This window comes from Hyposmocoma kahamanoa, unplaced genomic scaffold (assembly GCF_003589595.1).
Source record: "Hyposmocoma kahamanoa isolate Upper Pololo Valley unplaced genomic scaffold, ASM358959v1 66, whole genome shotgun sequence".
NCBI classification, from domain to species: domain Eukaryota; kingdom Metazoa; phylum Arthropoda; class Insecta; order Lepidoptera; family Cosmopterigidae; genus Hyposmocoma; species Hyposmocoma kahamanoa.
Window position 1 is genome coordinate 9,744,073 of NW_020653854.1, and position 23,072 is coordinate 9,767,144.

Sequence of the window (23,072 nt, forward strand, 5' to 3'; positions counted from 1 at the left end):
AAATATGTAAGGCCGAATGGGTCAATATTTGTTGTTGTTGTTAAACATAACATGAGCCGAGTTTGTCATTTATAATCACATTTTACGTAACATTTCCGCCATGAGGAACGTTAGGGGTACGTGGGAAATTGAGTTCATCATAAAATCAGTCGACGGTATGCTTCATTTAACACTCGCGGTCATAGATGTCGGGAAAAAGTTTATAGGTACGACACACAGGTATCGTATGAATGACATCTGTTCATTTTTAGAATGATCGATAAGCGACTACGAATAGGTACTGTAGAAATCGCATACCAGTCTATATTGATGCACCGTTAGTTTCTGGCCGTAACTACGGGTGTGTTTCGAATTGCAATTTAAAGTTGTATTAGAATCATCTATCACATGTGGAAGTAAGTATGGCTTAACCATAGCATTATCAGCGAAAACTTGTAGCAGCAATTTGCACTGCACATAGTAACGTCGCTGCCTGTGTTAATGACTGTTAATCTAAAATATTTGATTATTTTTTTAGTTCCTGTTTTATGATTTCACGTCGTCTTCCGTACCAAAACGATACATCATCATAAAGTCACATTGTTTACACCTTTTGTATGATTGATATAAAGCTTTTCAGACCAGCTAACACTATTCCACTTTGATTAGTTTGGTGGAATTAATATCCATGGTTTGAAAATTGATTATCTACAGTCGCATTTATATAAACACATTTACGAAAAAAATGGATAAAAACAGTAACGCTTGTTGTGTCATTATAATCAAAAAATATGTGGAGAAAGATAGCTATTTGTCAGTAATAATAGACGAGAGAGACAGTATCGCTAACAGCAGATACATTAATTAAATCAACGTGATATTTGACCTAGTTTACAGGAGGCTCGGTCGACACGAAAAATAACATTGAATATTTGTAATTTACACATCCACGCTCAAAATCAAATGTCACGGCATTCACTTAGGACCATTTATTATTAACGACATTTATCATCGTGTGTTTTGATTTTATTAACATATCATATCTGATGATATTTTTATCCTTGCTCAGATTTGGGCTTCCGCTTGTAAGTAAAATGGGTTTCGGTCTATTGGAAAAAAGATTAGTTTTAAGATTAGTCGTATAAGAGATCTTGGGATCTCTCAGAATCTTAGGGCTCTTCACTTACAAACTTCAGCAAACTTAAATTCAGTTTTAATGATCGTATATTTATCGAGTTCTTAGGTTTTCGCGATTGTTATACATAGGAATGAAACTATTTTTCCGGATTTAAATCGCGTATATTTGTTTTTTCAAACAAACCGACGTTTCGGGCCCTTTACAGGTCCCATGGTCGTAAAAACAAATATACGCGATTTCAATCCGGAAAAATAGTTTCATTCCGATCGTATATTTTTTAAAGTTTTTACACCTATTTCTGTAACGATCACAAGGAAAACTTCTTACGCTTGTAATTTTGACGATCGAGTCGAGTGGTTTACACATCGGTTTTCATGTTGTCACCACCTCTGAGGTCCCAGATTCGACGCCCGGCCGGGTCAATGTAGAAACTAACTTTTGTGTGAATATGTGAGTTTGTTTGCAATATAAAAATAAAAAATTCGCCTTTAAAAAAGACAGCCTCATTGCTCAGCAGACTGAGGGGCAGCACCAACACCATTTTACAGGTCATACCTGATATTTATAACCTACCCATTATGAAATCTTTCATTCGGGTACTAATTGAATAGTCTCACAAGAGACAATTGGGTCTGGACGCGAGTGAGAGATCTGAGAGTTAGCTGCCACTTTTTATAATTTAATTTTTGTGCAACTATTTATTACAATTACCACTAACTTAGTTAATATACCAACGCTTTTTTAAAGTTTTTACACCTATTTCTGTAGCGATCACACGCAAAACTTGTTACACTAGAGATTTTGACGATGGAGTCGAGAGGTTTGCACATCGATTTTCAAGGTGTCGCCATGTCTGAGGTCCCAGATTCGAACCCCGGCCAGGTCAATGTAGAAACTAACATTTCTATATTGTCTGGAGTCTAGATGTTTGTGGTGCCGTCATTATTTCCGATTTCCATAACACAAGTGCTTTAGTTACCTACTTACTTCGGGATCAGTCAACGTGCGTCATGTAGTCTAATATTTATTTATGTTTATGATTGTACACCATAACGACAGTATTTTACAACAACGTATTCTACAAATATAATATATGTAGTATATAATGAAATAACGTTGCCATACTATATAATAAAAGAATGAAATTCATGCCAGTAGCTAAATAGAGGAATCATAAAGTAATTACACCAGTACTTTATTTCCAAATAAACTTGTTTATTTACATAATAAGTTCAATCGAGAAATTGATTTTCCAACTCCCACTTTGCTGTCATGGCTCTTATAAACGGTGTAATATGCAATTAATTCAAACTTAAACCATAGTCTTAGTCGATACTTTACCCGACGGGTCAATATTTCCTAACAACGAAACCGACCCCGATACTAAACTAGTTTATTATCTTAGTAAGACGGATTTGAAACGAGACCATTTTTGTCGCTCCATTCGTATGTAGTATTTCTGACTCCTTCAGTTACTTTTAGTAGCAGTAGAGCTCCTTATGAAAGAGTTCGTCCAGTGAAGTACTGCCACCTTGCCTATTTCTGCCGCCAAGCAGTAATGTGAGCGATACTGCGTTCCGGCTTTGAAGGGTAAGGGTGCTGGTGAAATTACAGGCACACGGGACTTATCAACTTATGTCTCAGGGTGACGTCGCAGTGGCAGTGCCCCTCAGATCTTTGCGATTTAAAGCTCTTGAGTGGCACTGCAACTGTTATGGACAGGCGTGTAGCTTACCATCAGGCACACGACTTGTTCGTCCCGCCACTTGGTATTAAAAACAGGGAATAGAAATTTGGATGGTGGGCCCCAAGTCAACTTGTTATACAACTCCATAGTATACAAGTCTCTATAGTCATACAACACCTCACGCCAACTGATGCGAACCATCAAGAAGCGCAAAATCACATATCTCGGTCGGTTTGTTCGATCATTGTATAATAATAACAATAAACATCATGTATTAAAAACATCATGATATTCAACAAAATAAATATTGTTATACAACTGTAAAAATCTAAAAAAAATATAGACTGTCTGGGAAACCCAAGGGCTGGCCCAGCTACCTTGACCAATGCATTAGCATAGCTATACAAAGGGGGTACACTACAACATCTGAGACACCTGGCCGCGGGAACCCAATTTTAGTTTATTACTTTTAATTTCTAGTATTTACGCTTTTATTATATACAGGTAAAGTACAATATTTTACCAGTATATTTTAACTTATTGCGTAATAAAATTTCCCAAACTGTAAAGACCCAATAAATTATAAATTTATAACATACTTTATTTAATTAAATGTTTATTTTTTTAATGTAGGAACGTGGTTAAAACACTGAACAACTAATAATAAGCATTAAAACTATTACCACGTCATAACAAACACACACTGTACATTTTATTGCGAACTACACATTGCGTGACAACAGTGAACCCATATATTGTATAGAGGTCTAAATCTTTGTACGCGTAACTTTAAGCCGTGTTGAGTTTGGGATAGTTATTAATCCGTAGTTTAGTTTCGATACTATTAGTCACGAGGGGTCGATTTTCAATATTGGGAGCTTGTACTTTGCCAGTATTGTCCTTTGGGCAACCAAAATCGCTAAAGGTTTATCTGTTCGACTTATCCAAAGATATACATATTTATGAGAGATATATGGCCTAAATAAACAACTAGACCTTATGTCGTTCGATTCGGTGTAATAATGGATACAGTATTTCCTACAATACTGGTAACAACAAATAATACAAGTTAAATAACTGTAGAGAACCATTCATCAATAATAATCATAATAGTATACTTTTTAAGTAGCAGTAGAGCTTCTTGTAAACGAGTTCGTCCAGGGAAGTACTGCCAACGTACCTATTTCTGCGTACAAGCAGTAATGTGAGCATTACTGAGTTTTGGTTTTGAAGGGTAAGAGTGCTGATGAATTTAAAGGCACAGGAGACTTTGCAACTTATATCTCAGGGTGACGGGCGCAGTGGCAATGCCCCTCACATCTTATTCAAAGCACAGACCGGCACTGCAACTGTTATAAACAAGCACGTCGCTCACCACCAGGAGACCTGTTCATCCCATCACTAGGTATCATAAAAAAGTCAATTACCAGAGCAAAGACCTCCGGGGCACTGACCAGAACACACAGACTAGAACAATTTAGAAAAGTTAATTTCTCTAATTGGTCCTACCCACAGTCCAAGCGTTGGACTATCGAGGTCAACAGGTCGAGGTCGCCATTATTGTTACGCACAGGTTTTAACTACCTATAATAACTACAAAGATTGAACACCAAGAAACACATTCCTTCGCTCTGCCTGGATAGATCGTTATACGACTTCTACAGTGCTATAACAGGGGTTAACCAGTGGGTAGTACTGTGGTCGTTAGATGAAAAGGTCACCATTTGCAAAACGAAGTTTTCTAAATTGATCTTGGGGGCCTACCACAACCTCTTAAAACAATATTACTTTAACCTTACATTAAGGTTGATGTAATATTTTCGCACCATAACGCGCTTAAAGAAAGCTAATTATAAAATGTTAAAACTATATTTTTATAGGCAGCTTTGTGACGATCGATTCACTCAATTCGTGCTATGACGCGACTTTGACTTTACAATAATACTAGCTGGTGCCCGTAACTTCGTCTGCGTAGAATAAATACTTCGAATACTACGCTAGTTTTCAGTTTTCTTGGTTTTCCATACAAAACTTCATCCCCTATTTCACCCCTTTTAAGATTTATTTTTGTGACTAAAAGTAGCCTGTCGTTTTCCTAGGTTCCGTCTATCTCTATACCTAAATTCATCAAAATTGGTTCAGCGCTTGAGGCGCGAACGTAACAGACAGATTATTAACTTTTGCAATTATAATATTAGTTTGGATTGTTCGTATCCAACATAATCTTAATAGATGTGATTATTACATACTTTTTTACAGGTACAATTATCTGAATATAAGTAACATAGTGAGTACAAATATTTTAAAATTATACTTCGGTTGGATAATTCGGACCACCAAATAATCTCAGTACAGAGCCCTAAAAAGACCGACCTCAAAAGTTCGTGGAATTACATCTATTTGCCAAGTTTTGAATTGAAATCGGTTACTGGAAAGTCCACGATACTGGATTCATCCCCTAGTTTGCCAACGTTAGAAGTGGAATATTTTCTTCAAATTTAAACTGAGGTACCCTCATTCCAACAAAAAAAGAATCATCAAAATCGATTTACAATTGCCGGAGTTATCCCGTAACATACATACAAAAAAAAGAGTCGAATTGAGAACCTCAGCCTTTTTTGACGTCCGTTCAAAAGAAACAGGTTACGCAGTCAATAGGCATTACATAGTTAATAAAGCGTTTTTTTTTTTCTATTTTTAACAAGGAATATACAATCTTGAGAAATCATTCGTTCTTTCCCATCACTTTAACAATTAATTAATTACTTGGTTGCTGGTTCGTCAGAGTATGAATGTGAGTAATATTGTTATAAGCTTACAGTAACCTTACATTGAAATAAGATTATTTTTAAAGGTTATGGGAAGCCCCCTGGTCTATTGAGTATTCTGAATTGTTTCATGGAGATAATTTGGTCGCTATAATACTCCTGGTATGACACCAGGTAATTACATTGAGACATGAAGTTGATAAGTGCTATGTGCTTCTAGTTTCACCCTTACCCTTTAACACTGTAAGCATAACTGCGCTACATCATCGGGGATAATGCAATAACGCGTAACTAGCATTGGATAATTCCGAGTATCTGACACAATTGTAGCCAATTTGCGTTTTGCATGCTAGTGCACGTAGTTATATGACAGGGACCTTTTTAACGCCAATTGCGATTGAACAATTATATGATCTCTTAACGCCAGTTGCGATTGAACAATACCAATCAAATCCGGGTAAGTGGCAACCGAATTAGCATGATTTACTGGAATGTATTGTTATCAATCCGTAGACGTTATATATTAATGCGTACTGTGCAAAAATGAAAGTAGTAGCTATTGAAATAAGAAAGTAATAAATAACGTTAGAACACTGTCCTGTAAAATTTGGTTTTGTGTAGATACGCGCCTTTTGCCAATGCTACATACACGCATTTGCATTACCCCCGATGATATGTGAGTGTTATACTCCAATATGCAAAACTTGCCTGGTCCGGATTAAAAGGTAGAGAAAGACTTAAGGTCTCATGTCCCAGTGGTGGCAACGATTTGCGATAAGACTTTTTTCTTATGGAATGACCATAGCTATGGACACGGATTCACATTAACCCGGTCAGAAAACGTGGTGTCGTTCTTGAGTCGAGATAGATTGCGTATTCTTTTAAATTTCGTAAACTTTTCTTTAAAAGGCTTCGTTATTCAGTAAAGTTTGATTAAATCAAAGTTGAACTGTTAAAATTTTTAAATTTTTAACTGTTGCTCTATCTCAACATATAATAATTTTCGAATGCCATGGGATCCCGTCGTCAGATTCTGACTTCTTGGTGACAATGGGACTGTTACTTTTTTAATTTTTTCACGTCGTCACGGTGATGGTGATTTGTTGATTGCATATATTGTGTCAAGTGAAAAGTCGGCTTTTATTTGCGGGAAATATGTTTTTCATTTGTAATAGCCGAAACGCACTCGGAACAGCACCGTCGACATCAGGGACTATCTCGAGAGTATACCCTTTCACAACAAAAAGAATTTTCAAAATCGGTCCACAATTGACGAAGTCGGAAAATATACATACAGTCGAACCTACAACCTCCTCTTTTTTTGAAGTCGGTCGGAAATCGACATTGAACAAATTGCATTTTGTTTTATGCAATAAACATTGTGTGAGTCTGTAATGATGTTAAAAGATGTTAATTTAATTGCTACTTCATGTCTGATCCGCAAATTTGCCGGCGTGATGATTTTCCCACTTATAATTCATAGAATATAATAAGGTCTAATTTGATAATGAAGAATAAGTCGTCTATTTTTTCATTTGTTTTAATTTTCTACAAATACTTAACCCAGTTAGATTTTGTATTGTAAATTACGTAAATTTAGTTCAGAAGGTTTCTTTGCTCATTAAATTTTGATTATATCAATGTTTAACTGTTACAATTATTAAATTTTCTGCTTTTTCTCCTTTATCACAAAGTCTAAAAAGAAGATTTTTTTCAATAAGACTGTAGACTGCGTTGATTAAGACTGTATTAAATCGATGTTAAAAGGTGTTAATTTACTTCCTACTTTGTGTCTAATTCTTATTTATTTAAATTTAAACCTTACTATTTTATATTCTTACTTTCTTCTTCCACTAAATGTGCAGATGTGTGTGTTATGTGACGTCGACTCATGCATTGTACGCCCTTTTCCTATTGCAGTAAGCAGATGTAGATGATAGTCTTCCATTACCGCTAAGATGCTGAGACACATCACCCCATCAACGCATATCAATGCTTTCGTGCACGCTCGCTTGGCCTGGCGTGTGCGTGTGCGTGTGCGTGTGCGGTGCGGGTGCGTGTGCGTGTGCGGGTGCGGGTGCGGGTGCGGGTGCGGGTGCGGGTGCGGGTGCAGGTGCGGTTGTGGGTGCGTGCGTGCGTGCGTGCGTGCGTGCGTGCGTGTGTGTGTGTGTGTGTGTATATGTGTATATATAGAGTAAAAATTTCAAAAAAGCAATGGAACCTAATAAAAGTGTACTTTTGGAGTATTGTATTCTGTGATAGTGAGATATGGACAAAAGCACGGAAAGACAGAGACCGATTGAAAGCATTTATGATGTGGTACTGGATAAAAGTGAAGGGAATTATTTGGATGGAAAGAGAAACCATTGAGGTGTTAAAAATAGAAACATATAAAAGAAGATCTAAAGAAAGAGAGGCAAAGAACGACCGAGACGAAGTTATTAAGATCAGATAAAGGAAAAAGTGAATTTCGTGTTGTACCAGGAAATCAAAGTTACGGCGCTGAACAGAGATAGTTGGCAATTACTCCATCAATAAGAACCTAAGCTAACCTAACCTGTCTTCAATAAGAAGAAAAAGACTGCGAGGGACTGATTTGAAAATACAAATGAGATCACCGCACCCCATTTCATTGCAAGAATCAGATTTCGAATAAACCAGTGTTAATCTACACAGCCGTGGAAACCTAATGGATTGACCTACCGCCTCTCAAGCAGAGGTCGTGGGTACGAATCCAGGCTCACATCTCTAAGTTATTCGGAATTTATGTTCAAAATCTAATTTGAAATTTATCATGAGCTTAGTAGCAGTAGAGCTCCTTGTGAAGGAGTTCGTCCAGGGAAGTACTACCTCCTTATTTATTTCTTAATGCTCACATTACTGCGTTCCGGTTTTGAAGGGTAGGTGTGCTGGTGAAATTACAGGCACATACATGGGACTTGTCAAGTTATGTCTCAGGGTGACGGGCGCAGTGGCAGTGCCCTTCGATCTTAGCGTTTTAAAGCTCTGAGTGGCACTGCAACTGTTACGACAGGTGTGCCGCTTACCACCAGGCCCACGACTTCTTCGTCCCGTCACTTGATATTATAAAAAAAAGCTTTTCGCTGAAGGAAAACATCGTGATGAAACCTGCACGTCGAAGAAGGTTCACAACCTGCATTGGGTCAGGGTGGCGGGCTATGGCTTAGAACTCTCGTTTGACAGGAGACCCGTGCCCAACAATGAGACGTATAAATGGATTGATAATGAAGATTTCATAAAGTGAGAGCGAGAATTCACACCGTCCACATCCTAACTGAACCAAGGACAACGTATTTATTTATTTATTGTATAGGAAAACACAAATCACATTTTGTAAAACGGAAAACACAAACAAAAGGTACTGCTTATTGCTATAAGAAATTTCTTCCTGCAGACCAAAATACAAGACAAAATAATTACAATATCGGGTTTACGTGCATAACAAAACAAAATTAAATTATGTAATAAAATAATAATAAAAAAACGGCAAAAGTATTAAATTACTACAGACTATATAAATACTTACATAAATACATATTTCACATTATAATATCTATAAAGTGAATGGAACAGTGGAGAAATAGTGCTCCTGGACTCTCATTTTAAAGATAGCTAAGGATTTACTGTCGTGTACATTAAATACTTTTTTTAAGTTCTGTAACATTTGAAACCCAGACGAGTTAATTTGTATGTAGACCAGATTTTGCAATAGGCGGAACAAAAAGGATTCATCGAAATCGGTTCACGAATGTCGGAATAATTGCGTCGTAACATGATATTACTGGTACAAGCATATTCGAGAAATTTTGTAAATATAGGTACTATTATGTAAACAAGTCTGTCATGTATATTTGTCTTTTCCGATTTTATTAGGTAAATAGGTCTAATCTCTGGTCATGATAATTTTCTTTAAATGCCCGAAGACCGAATGACCGAAGTCGTTTGTTAAACGAAAGGCGCTTCATTGAATACTTAAAATCAAGTTTATGATTGGTGTCAGTTATTCTATATTTTTACACTATAAAAGCATCGTCGTATGCGATACTAAGGGAGTTACCAACTCACCACATGCGATATCGACTTGAGCCGGTCAGAAAATGCATTGTCTTCATGCAATAAGAACGAAAAATTCGTTGCTTATTTCGCTTCTGGGGCATTAGTTTATCAAATATCGCGTTTGTGTTAAGATTTAAATTTAAACCTTATAAACACATAATTAATACACATAAATAAAAATCTTAACTCAAACGCGGTAGTTAAGTATGAATGATTACATATTTACACTCTGCTCGGCCCGCGCTAAGGCGAAAACACGTTTTTTTTGGACTTATTTCATGGCTCTTTCTGGCCGACTTAATGCAATTCCGTGTCGATAACAGTGGTGATTCTCTAAAAAAGAATTCTACGCGTTGCTACCTATGGGACACGAGATCTTAAGTCTCTGTCTACTCTTTAATCCAGAATAGACGGGTTTTGCATATTCGGGTATTATTGTATTCACTCTTATATCTCGAGCATTACTGCGATGCGATTTTGAAAGGTAAGGGTGGTACTACCACACGAGAGGTGCTTCTATTATGCTACTGAACCCGCTACGCTGGTACATAAAGCTGACAAGTCCCATGTGCTTGTAGATTTGGTTCACGACGCAAAGCTCAGCTTTATTATAGTGCCTTTTCTAAGTTGACGTCCTAGAGAAACGCCAGGACAAGCGAACGTTTACGAAAGCATCAATGCGTGTTGATAATACGAAAGATGTGTGTTAGGATAACATCAAATGGAAGGCCATGGTATCTGCGTACTCCTAAGGGTAAAAGGCATAAAGTGTATGTGTTCTAAAACACGCATCGGCATATTTAGCGGAACAAAAAATAAAAATATAAAATAGCAACATTTAAAATTTAAATAAACAAGAATCAGATATAAAGTAGCAACTAAATTACCATCTTTTAACATCAACTTAGTACAGTCTTAATCGACATTAAACAAAGTGCTTTTTTAGACTTAGTGATAAAGCAGAAACAGCAGAAACTTGATTTAATCAAAGTTTAATTAACAAAGAAACCTTTTGAACTAAAGTTTACGATATTTGCATTACAACTGCTTCCGTGGCCGAACGGTTACCATGCCGGACTGCCACGCAGAGGTCCTAGGTTCGATTCCCGGGCCGGGAGAAATATTTGTATGGCCTACATTTATTTCTCTCGTGAGTTTGGGTGTAATTTGTGTTTGTCTATGTATGTGTCCATGGCACCCGCGACACAGGGTTTCCCTAGTGCCCTATGATGAGTGTGTGCGTTATTATTATTATTATTATAAAATCTATCGCGAAACATTCGACAAAACTTGTATTTGTAGGAAATCAAAACAAATGAAAAAAATATTTTATAATATTTTATAAGACGACTTATTTCTGTATTTTCAAATTAGACCTTAAATAAAAAGATTTTACAAGTGTTACCCTAAACGTGGCGGTGTGTGTAGAACCTGCGTCTTGTTTTTAAATAAGATCACATTTTAAATGGAAATAAAGAAATCCATACTACGCATGTGACTATTCACAAGAATTGAACAACAAAAGGAGCAGTACCCAAGGGGGATATTCGCGCACATTGAGAGCATTGAGTGTGCAATTTGATGACGTAACTTTGAACATTTACGAAGCTAATGGAGTATTGATAGACATTGGTTTTGTACTCGGCAGAAAACTACCAAAATAAAACCTGGCAACATATTGTTGACCTTGAATTTGTAGCAGAATTTTTGCATTAAAATTCTGATAAACTTGGCATCATGCCTTTAAAAAATTATATTTAAGTATACTATATGTATATACTAAATAAATAATGAATAAATAACGCACACACTCATTCTATAATGAGTGTGTGCGTTATTTATTCATGCGGGGTTATCCCCGCACAAGGGAAACCCTGTATCGCGGATGCAATGGAACACACATAGACAACCACAAATTACACCCAAACTCACGAGAGAAATAAATGTAGGCCATACAACTATTTCTCCCGGCCCGGGAATCAAACCTGGGACCTCAGCGTGGCAGTCCGGCATGGTAACCGTTCGGCCACGGAGGCAGTTACTGACCGATACAAATACTGTTCGCTCGTATGCATGCACTCTTGCACCGCGCACGCACATACACACTAACGCACGCATGCATGCACGCACTCACGCACGCCCGCACGTACATGCACAATAAATCACATAAAACACAAAATAAATATGGATTAAACTAACAATTTTGTTACAACGTAAATTGAAACACTCATTCCAGAGTTATCCGGAGTGAGGCTACAATAACTGCAGAGCTGTGACACGGTCTTATTGACTATACTGTAGTTATTATCGAATACATATCAGGTAAATCTAGCTAACATTTTGTTTATTATTTATTACTGACAGTATTGTAAATAGGCACTGTGTTTGTAACAAATCAGCCTGTCTGTAGTGTTCAGTCATTAACTTATTCAGGCATCTTTCAGCCAGTAAATAGTTATTTGTTACGCAAGGTTGCAAAGCTTGCTTGTCGCTAGTGCTTTTATTGAAATCTGACGCAAGCGAAGGAGGTCAAGATACAAAAAAAGATTCATGAGCGTAGCGAGGGTTTTAGGCACGAGATGCAAAACAACTTTGCTACCGAGCGAAACACATAACATTTCACCTCATTACAGCGAGGAAAATGGTAGATTAAAGAAAAATAGTTGAACTAAAACATCACTAAAACCATTGACTTACAAATAAATAGACGACGGCTCTAATACAAAAACCACGAAAAAAATGTCCCCAGTCAACCTATTCGAAATTTAAATTGTAATGTCATCGCAGTATCGCGCTGTCAGTAGAACAAATGAAGACTAAAGCGGAGTGTCGCGCTCCGTATACGATTTTAGCGCCTTACAAGTGCGAACACTTTTTAGCGCGGACCCGACGTCCATAAAATTGTAAGTCAATGACTAAAACATAAATTTTATCTTCGGATGCGTTCTGAATATACATCTCATCAATTTTTATTCTTGCTTGTACTTTTATTTTATGTGAAGTGATTATTTTAGTTCTTCGACGGATTAAATTATTTTAATAAAAACAATTAGTTATCATTGTCAATTTAATGTCAACAACAATAACAATAAAATATACCAACGGATTTATATTATATACAAAATTAATGTACAACACAACAAATCGCGTAGTGGAACGAGTCATTATCTTTTTTATTCATCGAAAGAAAAAATTAGGTGCACCACAGTCCATCGACAAGTACGAATTTCAAAAACCTTTTCCACTTAGTGTGCAAAAAACGCTTTTGCGCGCAGATTTCTAATGAGAAAGGAAGCTTTTCCGAGCTAGTGAGGTGAAATATATATATATACCTTAAACGCCCATATTAGTTCGCACGCAAGTTTTTAATATATGTGCATTATCATTGTTGTAAAAGGTTTAGTGATAGACAACATATCTTTATTAGGTCGAAATGTCACTGTGATAAAAATTACATAATAAATAAATACACCATATCAACAAAATCACAAAAACAAAAATATTACCAATAATGTAACTTATTTTCAATATTACTTTATCTGTTTTGATTTTATTTTCAAAGTAAACTTTTTATTAGCACGAAGTTCAGCATGATTTTGTGAAATCTATAAAGCAATGAATTCTAAAACTCAATTTACACCGTCTTTACGAGTTTGCACGTTATAATGGGCTGGCATTTCAGACAAAGTTTGCGAAAATCAACAAATAAGATCGTTTAGGGAACGTTTAAATGCTTTAACCGTTGGTAAATCAGAAATACAATGAAAATTAAGGGTTCATAGCCAAGCAAAATTTATATGAAAATATTTACATAAAAATTACATGTTACTAGTAGAGATGACTCGCAACAAACAAGTCTTTTTATAGGTGTATTTTTTGAGATGACTCCTCTTATGATATTTGGTATTTTAATACATAATAATAACTTTTGATAAATTTAGTCGTTACTTTTGCAGAACTCCGTTAATAAACGGTTTAAAAAACGGAACCTTCACTGGGTTCACGGAGTAGCAAATTAATTTACTGCCATTTTTACTAACCCTTTTGATGCTACACGTAAAGTAAAAGAAGAAAATAGTTACAATACACACATAGCTTCAAACCTCTTAGTGTCAAGCCCGGTATTATCTCACAATTTTTCATATCAAATTTAAATATTTCCTACAAGCCACGACGTTTCACAATTTATACCACTCGCATCAGATTGCGGCAATTTTTCCTTTGAGCTAATGAGAGAGGAAAAAGCGTGTGTAAACCCCTATGAAGGCCCTTGAATGTGGTTCGTTTCACAATTTAACGAGTTAGCCCAAAGGTGTTCTGTTGGCAGAGCTACTGTCTGTCTTTGAAATATATTCTCTGAAGTTAGATTCCATAGGGTGCGAACTCGCGCACTCGCGCTGCTTGATAGCGGCGGCGGCGGCAGCAAAAAGCAATGGAACCTACGTTCTTTCCTGCTTTAATGTTCTACGGCGCGCCCGGTGTGTAGTGTGTAGATTTATACAACATAAAACCGCGCCCCAGATCCGCTTCAGATTGCAAACCACATTCAAAGAAAACAAACGCCTGTTTCCAACTTTTGTATGTTAAATGGGCATAGTATAAAGATTTTCATTTGTTATGTTACCATTAGTAGCGGCAGAGTTCCTTGTGAAAGAGTTCGTCCAGGGAAATGTTTTTTTGTTCGTTCGGTTTTGAAAGGTAAGGGTGCTGGTGAAATTGCAGGCACATGGAACTTATCAACTTATGTCTCAGGGTGACGGGTGTAGTGACAGTGCCGCTCAGATCTTTGGCGCACGACTTGTTCGTCTCGTCAATTGCTATCATAAAAAAATTATAAATTCAAATAAAATCTAGAGCTAGTTTAAGTTAAACAAGTGGTAAATGTATCACAGGTGCTCAATTATTCAAGGAACTTATTGTGTTTGGTACTTTTTTAAATTAATACTTCTTGATAAAAACGTCTATGGTCTAGATATTTAACGTATTAACAGAGGTAAATCAGTTTTAAATTTTTAATTAACAACGACGTGGGCAAATATTATTACCACTCTCTAAATATGTGATATTTGTCCTACGGCGTAGAGAATTGTACGACGGCAATTCGAGATTATCCATATTGCATTTCTGCTATGAGAAAATGAGAATAAGGATTTCTTGGAATATTGCAGAAAGAAAACAGAAAATCTCTTCTTCAAAACTAGTGTCTATGCAACAATATTGCTTGAATGAATAATAAGGAACTATGATCACGACATTTCCATAGACTTTTGGCCTCAAAACTAATATGTATTTCTAGGAACGATTGCTTTAATGGATTTACTAATGCGGAAAATACACGCTCGCCATCTTAGCGAACGTGGAGTAACGAAATTCGGAGTTGGACAGGCTTTTATTAACTCTTACGTAAATTACCACCACAACTAACAGTGTATTACTAAAGACAAACTCAAAATGTCTATATTACCACAAGTCTCATTGCAATGATGTAATGGGCACTTCCACTGCGCCCGTCACCCTGAGACATAAGTTGACAAATCTCACGTGCCTGTAATTTCACCATCACTTTACCCTTTAAAACAGGAATGCCGTAATGCTCACATTACTGCTTGACGGCAGAAATAGGTAAAGTGGGCAAACTCGTCCACAAGGAGCTGTAGTGCTACTGAATTTTCTTCAATTAAAATTAGGCAGGAAGATTCCAGTAAGAAGAACATAATAAACCCATTAGATTATCGTATTATCGATGATATATTTAGTATTTAAAATCAAGACAAAGGTAGATTCTGCCTCTAAGTTGTATAAACAATTGAAAAAGATACTTACATGAGTAAAGTAGTAATAATACACGTCGACACCAGCGTCGGCGAGAATCTCAGCGAAGTAGTTGGTGGGGCAGACGAAGAAATAATCCCCGACTATGTCTGATATCATCTTCTGGTTCAGATAGCCGTCTGTTATCTCCTCCCAATCTGTGTACTGCAAATTTCATAAGTATTTCTGATTAATTGGAATTTATAGGTATGCTAAGACTGAGAATTATATTTTGATCTTCAACATGTTGCGAAATTATAAAGAACTAATTTCATCTGCAGATATCATGAACACTTTTAAAATGTCAACAATAGCGCTGTCATTTCAGGGTGTAAATGTGAGTTGTTATGTATTTATTTTATCTATTTCTAAATACAGTGTATGTGCCTATGTATGAACTTACAAAAATTGACAATTGAAATGAACTCGTGCCCAGTAATTGGATTAATAATGGGTCGAGGATGATTAAAATGAAACAAGTTCGGCTATTTATTGCATAAGCATGACCAACATTCAGTCGATAGTCGATAGAATATTTATCGACTGCATTGCTAGCTGCTCGCAAGCGGACAACACTTTTGCATAATGATCTGTCATTTTACTCCGTCTTCAAAAAAGACGGACTATACTGACCCAAATGTTTGTAATAGTGACTACAGTAAGCTGCCCATACTATCCAAAACATGAACAAAACAATAAACAACTTTACACTAGCATAAAATCATTTTCCAAGATTTAAATGCATATTTTAAGTTATTATACCACTTCTTTTTCGTTTAAATGAACTGCCTTGAACATGCTGAAAATGAAAGTATCATTTGTTTTCGATATCTTTGCTAATACTGAATTAATGGTTAAAGACAGAGGTGGGAGTACATTCTGTTCCTTTTTAGCAAAACGATCATTATTATGTAGTTAGTATGGCGCCATTATGGTTGTAACGAAACAAACAACATGTTGACGTTTCTTTCTAGCGCCTGATTTTTTAACGCGTGTCACTATTTTACTTTGCAATCAATTTCCGTCTTATATCTTATTATTATGTAAAACAATACGCGCTTCTCGTTAATACTTATCTACCCACATAAAGACCACAAGTCACAAAGCATGCAATTGTGTCAATGATAAATTGAGGTTTTTGGGTTCTAAGATTTGCGTTATAAGATTACAATCTTATAACTTAATAATACAAGAATTATTGCATTGTATAATGTTATTAAACTCTTGTGAAAGTAACCTTCAAACCTTATTATTAAAGGCACATAATTCACAGTTGCATAATGTAAAGATATGCAATTGTAAAAGAAATCGCAGTCATTGATTGCTACGCACTGAAACATTCATACATTTCTATATCCGCTTACAGGAAGTACGTGGGCCGCACTATAAGTTTCCGGAATGAATAAGAAAAAAATACTATAAATGAATTTGAATTTATTGCTTCTCAAAATATTCTCCGTTAGCGTTAATGCACTTTTTCACACGAATGAACCAATTTTGAAAACATTTATGCCACTCCTCCGTAACAATCCCTGAAACATATTTTTCATACACTTCGAGAGCATCTTCAGGTGATGAAAATCGTTGTTGGTTCTTAATTTTTGGAAATAAATAAAAGTCAAAACACAAGGTGCCAGGTCGGGACTGTACGCGGGATGGCTCATACGGTCAACGTTGTTCACCTTCAAAAATTCGTTAGTCCGTCTGGCCGTGTGAGAACTAGCATTATCGTGGTATTGATGATACGGCGTTTACGATTATTTTTACGGAGTTTGTCAATAAGTTCCGGCAAACAAATGGTCGTGTACCAATCACTATTCACGGTACAAAAATTCTCCAAAGCAACAGTAGCCACGTGTCCAGTTTTATTAAAAAAAGAAGCAATCATCCGCTTAAAGGCACTTTGCACGCGCGCCACTTTGGTTGGTTTCGGCTCATCTCGAAACACCCATACGCTCGATTTCTGCTTTGTTTTGGGATCGTAACTATAAATCCACGTTTCGTCACCTGTCACTATGTCCCGCACCAAATTTGACGTCCCTTCGTTCAATCTGGTAAACATGGCATTGCACCAAGTGACGCGATCCTTTTTTTGAGCCTCAGTCAAATTGTGTGGGATCCACCGAGAGCACAGCTTTTTCCCACCCAAATGTTTGTGTAATATTGATTGTATTTGACTCATGCCTACGCCTGGAGATGCCCAAATCTCATGGTATGTCACATGCCTGTCTCTTTTGATCATACGGCGCACATCATCGATGTTTTTGTTGTTCACAGCAGTGGACGGGCGACCATCACGAAAGTCGTCACTGAGATTCACACGGCCGCGTTTTGTATTCTGCAAACCAGCTATAAATAGTCTTGCATGGGGCTTCATCGTCAAAAGCAGTTTGAAGCCGAGCGAAGCTCCGCTGAGCTGTTAAATTACACTTAAAGTCGTAGAAATCATACTACCAAAATTTTCACTAGTTAAATCCATGACGATGTAGACAACCAATTTCTAAAATGACGCTATAATGTAAAAACAAGTGACAGTCAGATGAAACTGTATTCTACAGCCAAAGAGTTCCATTTCCAAATGTTGTAATTACTTTTTAAATATTATTTATGTAAGTGGCCAGTTCCGGAAACTTATACTGCGCCATATGTAAAAAATATCAGTCGACCTACATTTACATTATATATATGTGTCTACTATTTTTAGACAACCTCGGTAGCACAACGGTTTGCACGGTGGGCGCCGGATGTGGAGGTCCTGGTTTCAATTCCCGGTAGACAAATTTGGGCAATTAACTATTTTATATTGATTCTGGTTGGTTATTCGCGTGGTGAATTCCAGTACTATAGTACTCATAGTCTAATCTCTAATTTGAGACCAAGTACTTGGTGTGGTTACCTTATATATTACTAATATTATTTTGGCTATCTATTTTAGACTCGCCTCTCTCATGGCCTAAAAGATTAATTTAGAGTTTTTAAATTTTTAATTGAGAGAGGTGGTATGCCCCGGCAATAGCACAGTCGACCGGGGTCAGGGATTCAGGTTCAAGAACCAGGAAACAATAAGAGTCCTGGCGAGCAGGATCGCTTTCTGTATTTATTATTATTATTATTACAGAAACGCTATGATAGAGATACTTAATGGGAGAGCTCTGTTATGATTTTAATAAGGTTTTGTAAATATAAATATCATAAACCTTCTCCTACTCCTCATATACCATACTGGACTATCCTTCATGACCTTTAGTAGTCTATCAAATTGACTGCCTCCGTGGCTGGGCTGCCACGTAGAGGTCCCGGGTGCAAGTCCCGGACTGGGAGTAATATTTGTATGGCGTCCATTTATTTCTCTCGTGAGTTTGTGTGTAATTTGTGGTTGTGTGTTTGGCCATGACACCCGCGATACTGAGTCTTCTTAGTGCGGGGCTATGAGTGTGTACATTATTTTTTACAATATCGAGTTCCTACAATACAATATTTCACATATTGGATAGAAAATTACCTGAAATACAATGGCTTCTCTTTTTATCTTGGAAAAATCTTTAAAGATTGTATCGACGATTTCTAAGAACTTTTCGCGTTGTAGAAAACTTGGCCCGTCTTTCTCGAAGTAATCCAGAAAATCGTATAAGAGAAAGTAGGTGCCTGAAAAAAATAACATGTTAGTGAAATATTATTATGAGAGCGTTGTGGTATGAAGTATGAAATAGTGACCAGGACAAGGGAATGCTTCGATGGTTTGGTCATTTAGAAAAAAAATATGTTTTTTTATTATATCAAGTGATGGAACGAACAAGTCATGCGCCTGGTGTTAAGCGACACGCCTGTCCATAACAGTTACAGTGCCACTCAGGGCTTTAAATCGCAAAGATCTGAGGGGCACTGCCACTGTGCCTGTCACCCTGAGACATAAGTTAACAACTGTTTTCGCGTGGTCTGCCCAGTTACCACGCCTTCTTGAACATTAATGACGTATCTGAATTCTATAGTCTAAGCAACAACATTTAAATTCCTCTGAATAATAACAACGGTGCGGTCGCCGCGTAGACCAAATTCAAGCCAGTCTCTCCCGCGTGCCCGGGACGCTCATTTAAGTTAAAACGTAAAAGCTAAATGAATAGAACATATTTTGCCATGACTGTTAGACGCTCGAAGTCGCTGCGCGACGGCAACGCGGATTCCACTCGGCGACCGCGCGGCGGCCGCATGGGGTGAGCGCTATGAAATTCGTGTCGCATAAATGCGGCCTAACCCTTCAAAATAAAAAGGTGATAAAAAGGTAGGCGTTTTAGACAAATACGTTTCATTATTTAGACAATATCCTTAGGTGTATCGTATATTTTTCGTAAGACAATTATTTAATAGTAAATATCTAAATCATTTGATCTAGCAAAACAGTTTTTACCGCTTGTCCTACGGTGACTTGGCTTCAAGCAAATGGCCATTGTGGACAGGACAACCGCACATATTTTATATTTAATTAAGAAATCTAATGTTATGAATAAAAAATGTTATGCGGGTGGATGAAAATTCCACCGCCGAGATGGATATGTAAACACCGCATCACCAGTCAGCCCGTGACCACGGCCAGTGCAACCTGGCCGAAACGTCGGGAAACTAGGTAGGTGTGGAAAAATACCTATTCGTATGTAAACGCGTTTATTCACGTTTCCAAACGTTAGTTAAATAATAAGGTTGAAGAAAATTAATATTTCCAATAAACAATAGCGTATCTTTCTTGCCACTGTTATTAATGTATCACTTACACTTGCGGCTTTTTATTGTTGAAAATCTACGATGTCATACTAACATAAACACCTGATAGCAACCAACATTTATGGTAGTGACGTCTTGAAAAAAGTTTTAACAAATATCCAATCTCGTTAGCAAAGTTCATTAGATCTAAATCAATACGCATTGGCCAGTTGATTTGCTGCCCCTTAAAGCTTGCAGCTGCATGCTATAGTTTATATTTGCCCCTACCTAAATTCAGGAGTAACAATTCTATATAACACGTTTTGCATTTCTGGGTTATCAATGTGTGGCTTGAAAGAGGATGTGGTGACTAGAATAGAGAAAGGAATGTTAAGGTGGTTTGGGCATGGAGAGCGGATGGATGTAAGAAGAATTACCAAACAGATTTATGATGGGAATGTGGATGAAACGGTTTTAAGAGGACGTCTCAGAAGTACTTACATTGGTCAGATCAGTGATGTCCTCAAAAAAGCTGGGATCCGAAGTAACAAGAATAAAAGAAGTTGTATGAAAAGGGTAGTTGATATATGTGAGACTCGAGAGTTGTGTTAGGATAGAGCAAAGTGGCGTTCCATGGTAGAGACCACGGAACGCCACTTTGCTCACACGGTAGGCAGAGGCCTACACCTCCTGTGGGATTAGGGCATGAGCATTTCTGGGTTATCAATATCATTTTCTAAAAGGTTCTAACAAAAAAGCATGAAAAATTTCCCTGCAAAAATTTTCTTTTGTGCCCAAGACAACGAAAAATTGAAAATTGCTTACCATATAACGTTTACATTTTCGGGGTTCTCATAATTTAAAGACAAAATGGAGCATTATATTTCATATCAATAGTATTATCCTATAGATGATAGGCTTACAGGTGACTCGGTATTAGTTAGTATTCTACAGGACATATCACGGAGAGTGTGTGATGGAATTGTATAATTTGATTCCGCCTTCCCCTTTCCATCATCGGGGAACTAGACGTGGGCTGGGGTTCCACCCCTATGTTGTGGATATTCCCAGGATTCGCACGAAGAGTATCGCTCCCACAGTTATGTGGCGAGCGGCTAGAGAGTAGAGTTCCCTATCTGCGGACTTATTCCCTAAACGCTATAACTTAGAACTTTTCAAAGCGAGAATAAATAGGCATTATTTAGATGTGTATGCTACATCGTTCGTTTTGTTCTCTACACAATTGCTGCTCTTTTAAATTAAACTGAAACCAATACTGCCTAATCAGAAATGAACCTTTTTGAAAATTTGTTACATAGAATAAGGTAAATATAACTGTTAATGAATATGAGTAAGGTAATTGGACTAACATTTCTTTTTCTCTTCTATAAAACTTGAGTGTACAATTCGAAAGTACATTTACATTTCATCTACACCTCGCGAAGCTATATTATGCTATATATGTATAAGACAAGCGAGTCTAACGAACTAGATGCCGCGTCCTAATCGGGGCAACAAACCGACAAGCTGCTTGCTTGTTAGTGCCATTGTTTATCCACTACTGCTACAGAGTAGTCTTATATATTTGTATTTTATACGACGGGGTAGAGACGACAAGATTTAGAATTACGTCTGGATTCCAGGATTCAATAACTCCACCATGTTCGTCGTAGATAATTATAGTTCTATGTCGCAAACCTAAGTATTGATACCAAGTTGTTCTTACATCTTCTGAGATTTACATAGATACATAGAATTACATACAATGTAAGAAGTGTACCTTACTTGTTCTTACTTGTACTTCTTAAAACTGTAAAAATATCGAGTAATTTGTTTTCTAAGTAACGTGGATTTATACAACTTAACATTACCACTAATATTTCAGGAAATATAAGGTGAAAGCAAAAAGCGAATTTCAGACAAAAAAATCCCGAAAACTCGTGGTAAAGAGCAGGTGTTTTCAAACTTGTTTTCTTCGACATTGAATACCTATCTAAGGGAAAATTTATTGTTTCTATCAAGGATATTTTACCGAAAATAAAATCTGTTCCGTAACGGTTAAAAAGAAGTTATTGTCAATAATTAGATTTCTTCTATTAATAACATTATCGATTAATCGCTTCTGTTAATCAAATTATAAAAGGAAACTTCAGCTAAATTACTTTTAATTTTAATTACTATAACTGTAGTAATTTTAATTTAGAATACCTGCTTTTCATCATCTATTCCGAAAGAAGGGAAAATTTAAAATTTACGTAGAAAAAAGCTAATACCAAGAGAAAAGCGCATGATGAAATGATTCGTCACTCAAACGATGGTTTGCATTTGTCACCGACATAATGCTATTGATAGTACCACTACCTTGAGGTGGAGCTCATAATTAATCAGCAAATGACCCGACAAGATCTAAAGCAATCATGTCCTGTCGAATGCAGTCGACAAAATGCGACCTGCCACGAAACCACTTTGAACACATTCAGGGTACAGACAGTACAGACACGTAGATGGTCCAATTTCAATGAACTCTGAACTTTGACATAATGGACTGTTGGAGTCCTGACAAACGAGCTAGTAATCTACGTCATCCTATACTTATCATGGCAAAATCAACGAGCTATGTAATTAACAACCTTACAACCTCGTAGAACTTAAAACAATACTTTTAGTTGTCCTTGACTTAGGTCGAATTTTCCACTATTTAAAACTTTGTTCTATTCCCAAAGAACAACAAAGAAAAACGAGTATCCATGATAATTTCTTTCATAATGTAAGAATTTCCTGGAAAAGAAGCGAAGAGTCATAATAATTTTCAAAAGATATCCTGCATAATCTCAAATAACAGCAAAATCCCCTAGACACGCAGACGAATGGCAACCCTAATTTCACATTTATTCTCATAAGGCCAGAGGTCAAGTTT

The 23,072-nt window shown here is 36.8% G+C and overlaps 1 protein-coding gene across 2 annotated transcripts in view; it reads right to left on the reverse strand.

Moving 5' to 3' along the window:
* The window catches only part of LOC113231988 (acetylcholinesterase-like), a 138,275-nt gene that overhangs the window by 28,927 nt on the left and 86,276 nt on the right, over positions 1 to 23,072 (reverse strand). For both annotated transcript variants that reach the window (XM_026466607.1, XM_026466608.1), the window contains exons 3-4: positions 18,963 to 19,105; positions 15,473 to 15,625 (exon numbers count right to left, since the gene is read on the reverse strand). In XM_026466607.1, coding sequence (XP_026322392.1) covers positions 15,473 to 15,625; positions 18,963 to 19,105 — 296 coding nt within the window. The remainder of the gene's footprint in view (positions 1 to 15,472; positions 15,626 to 18,962; positions 19,106 to 23,072) is intronic.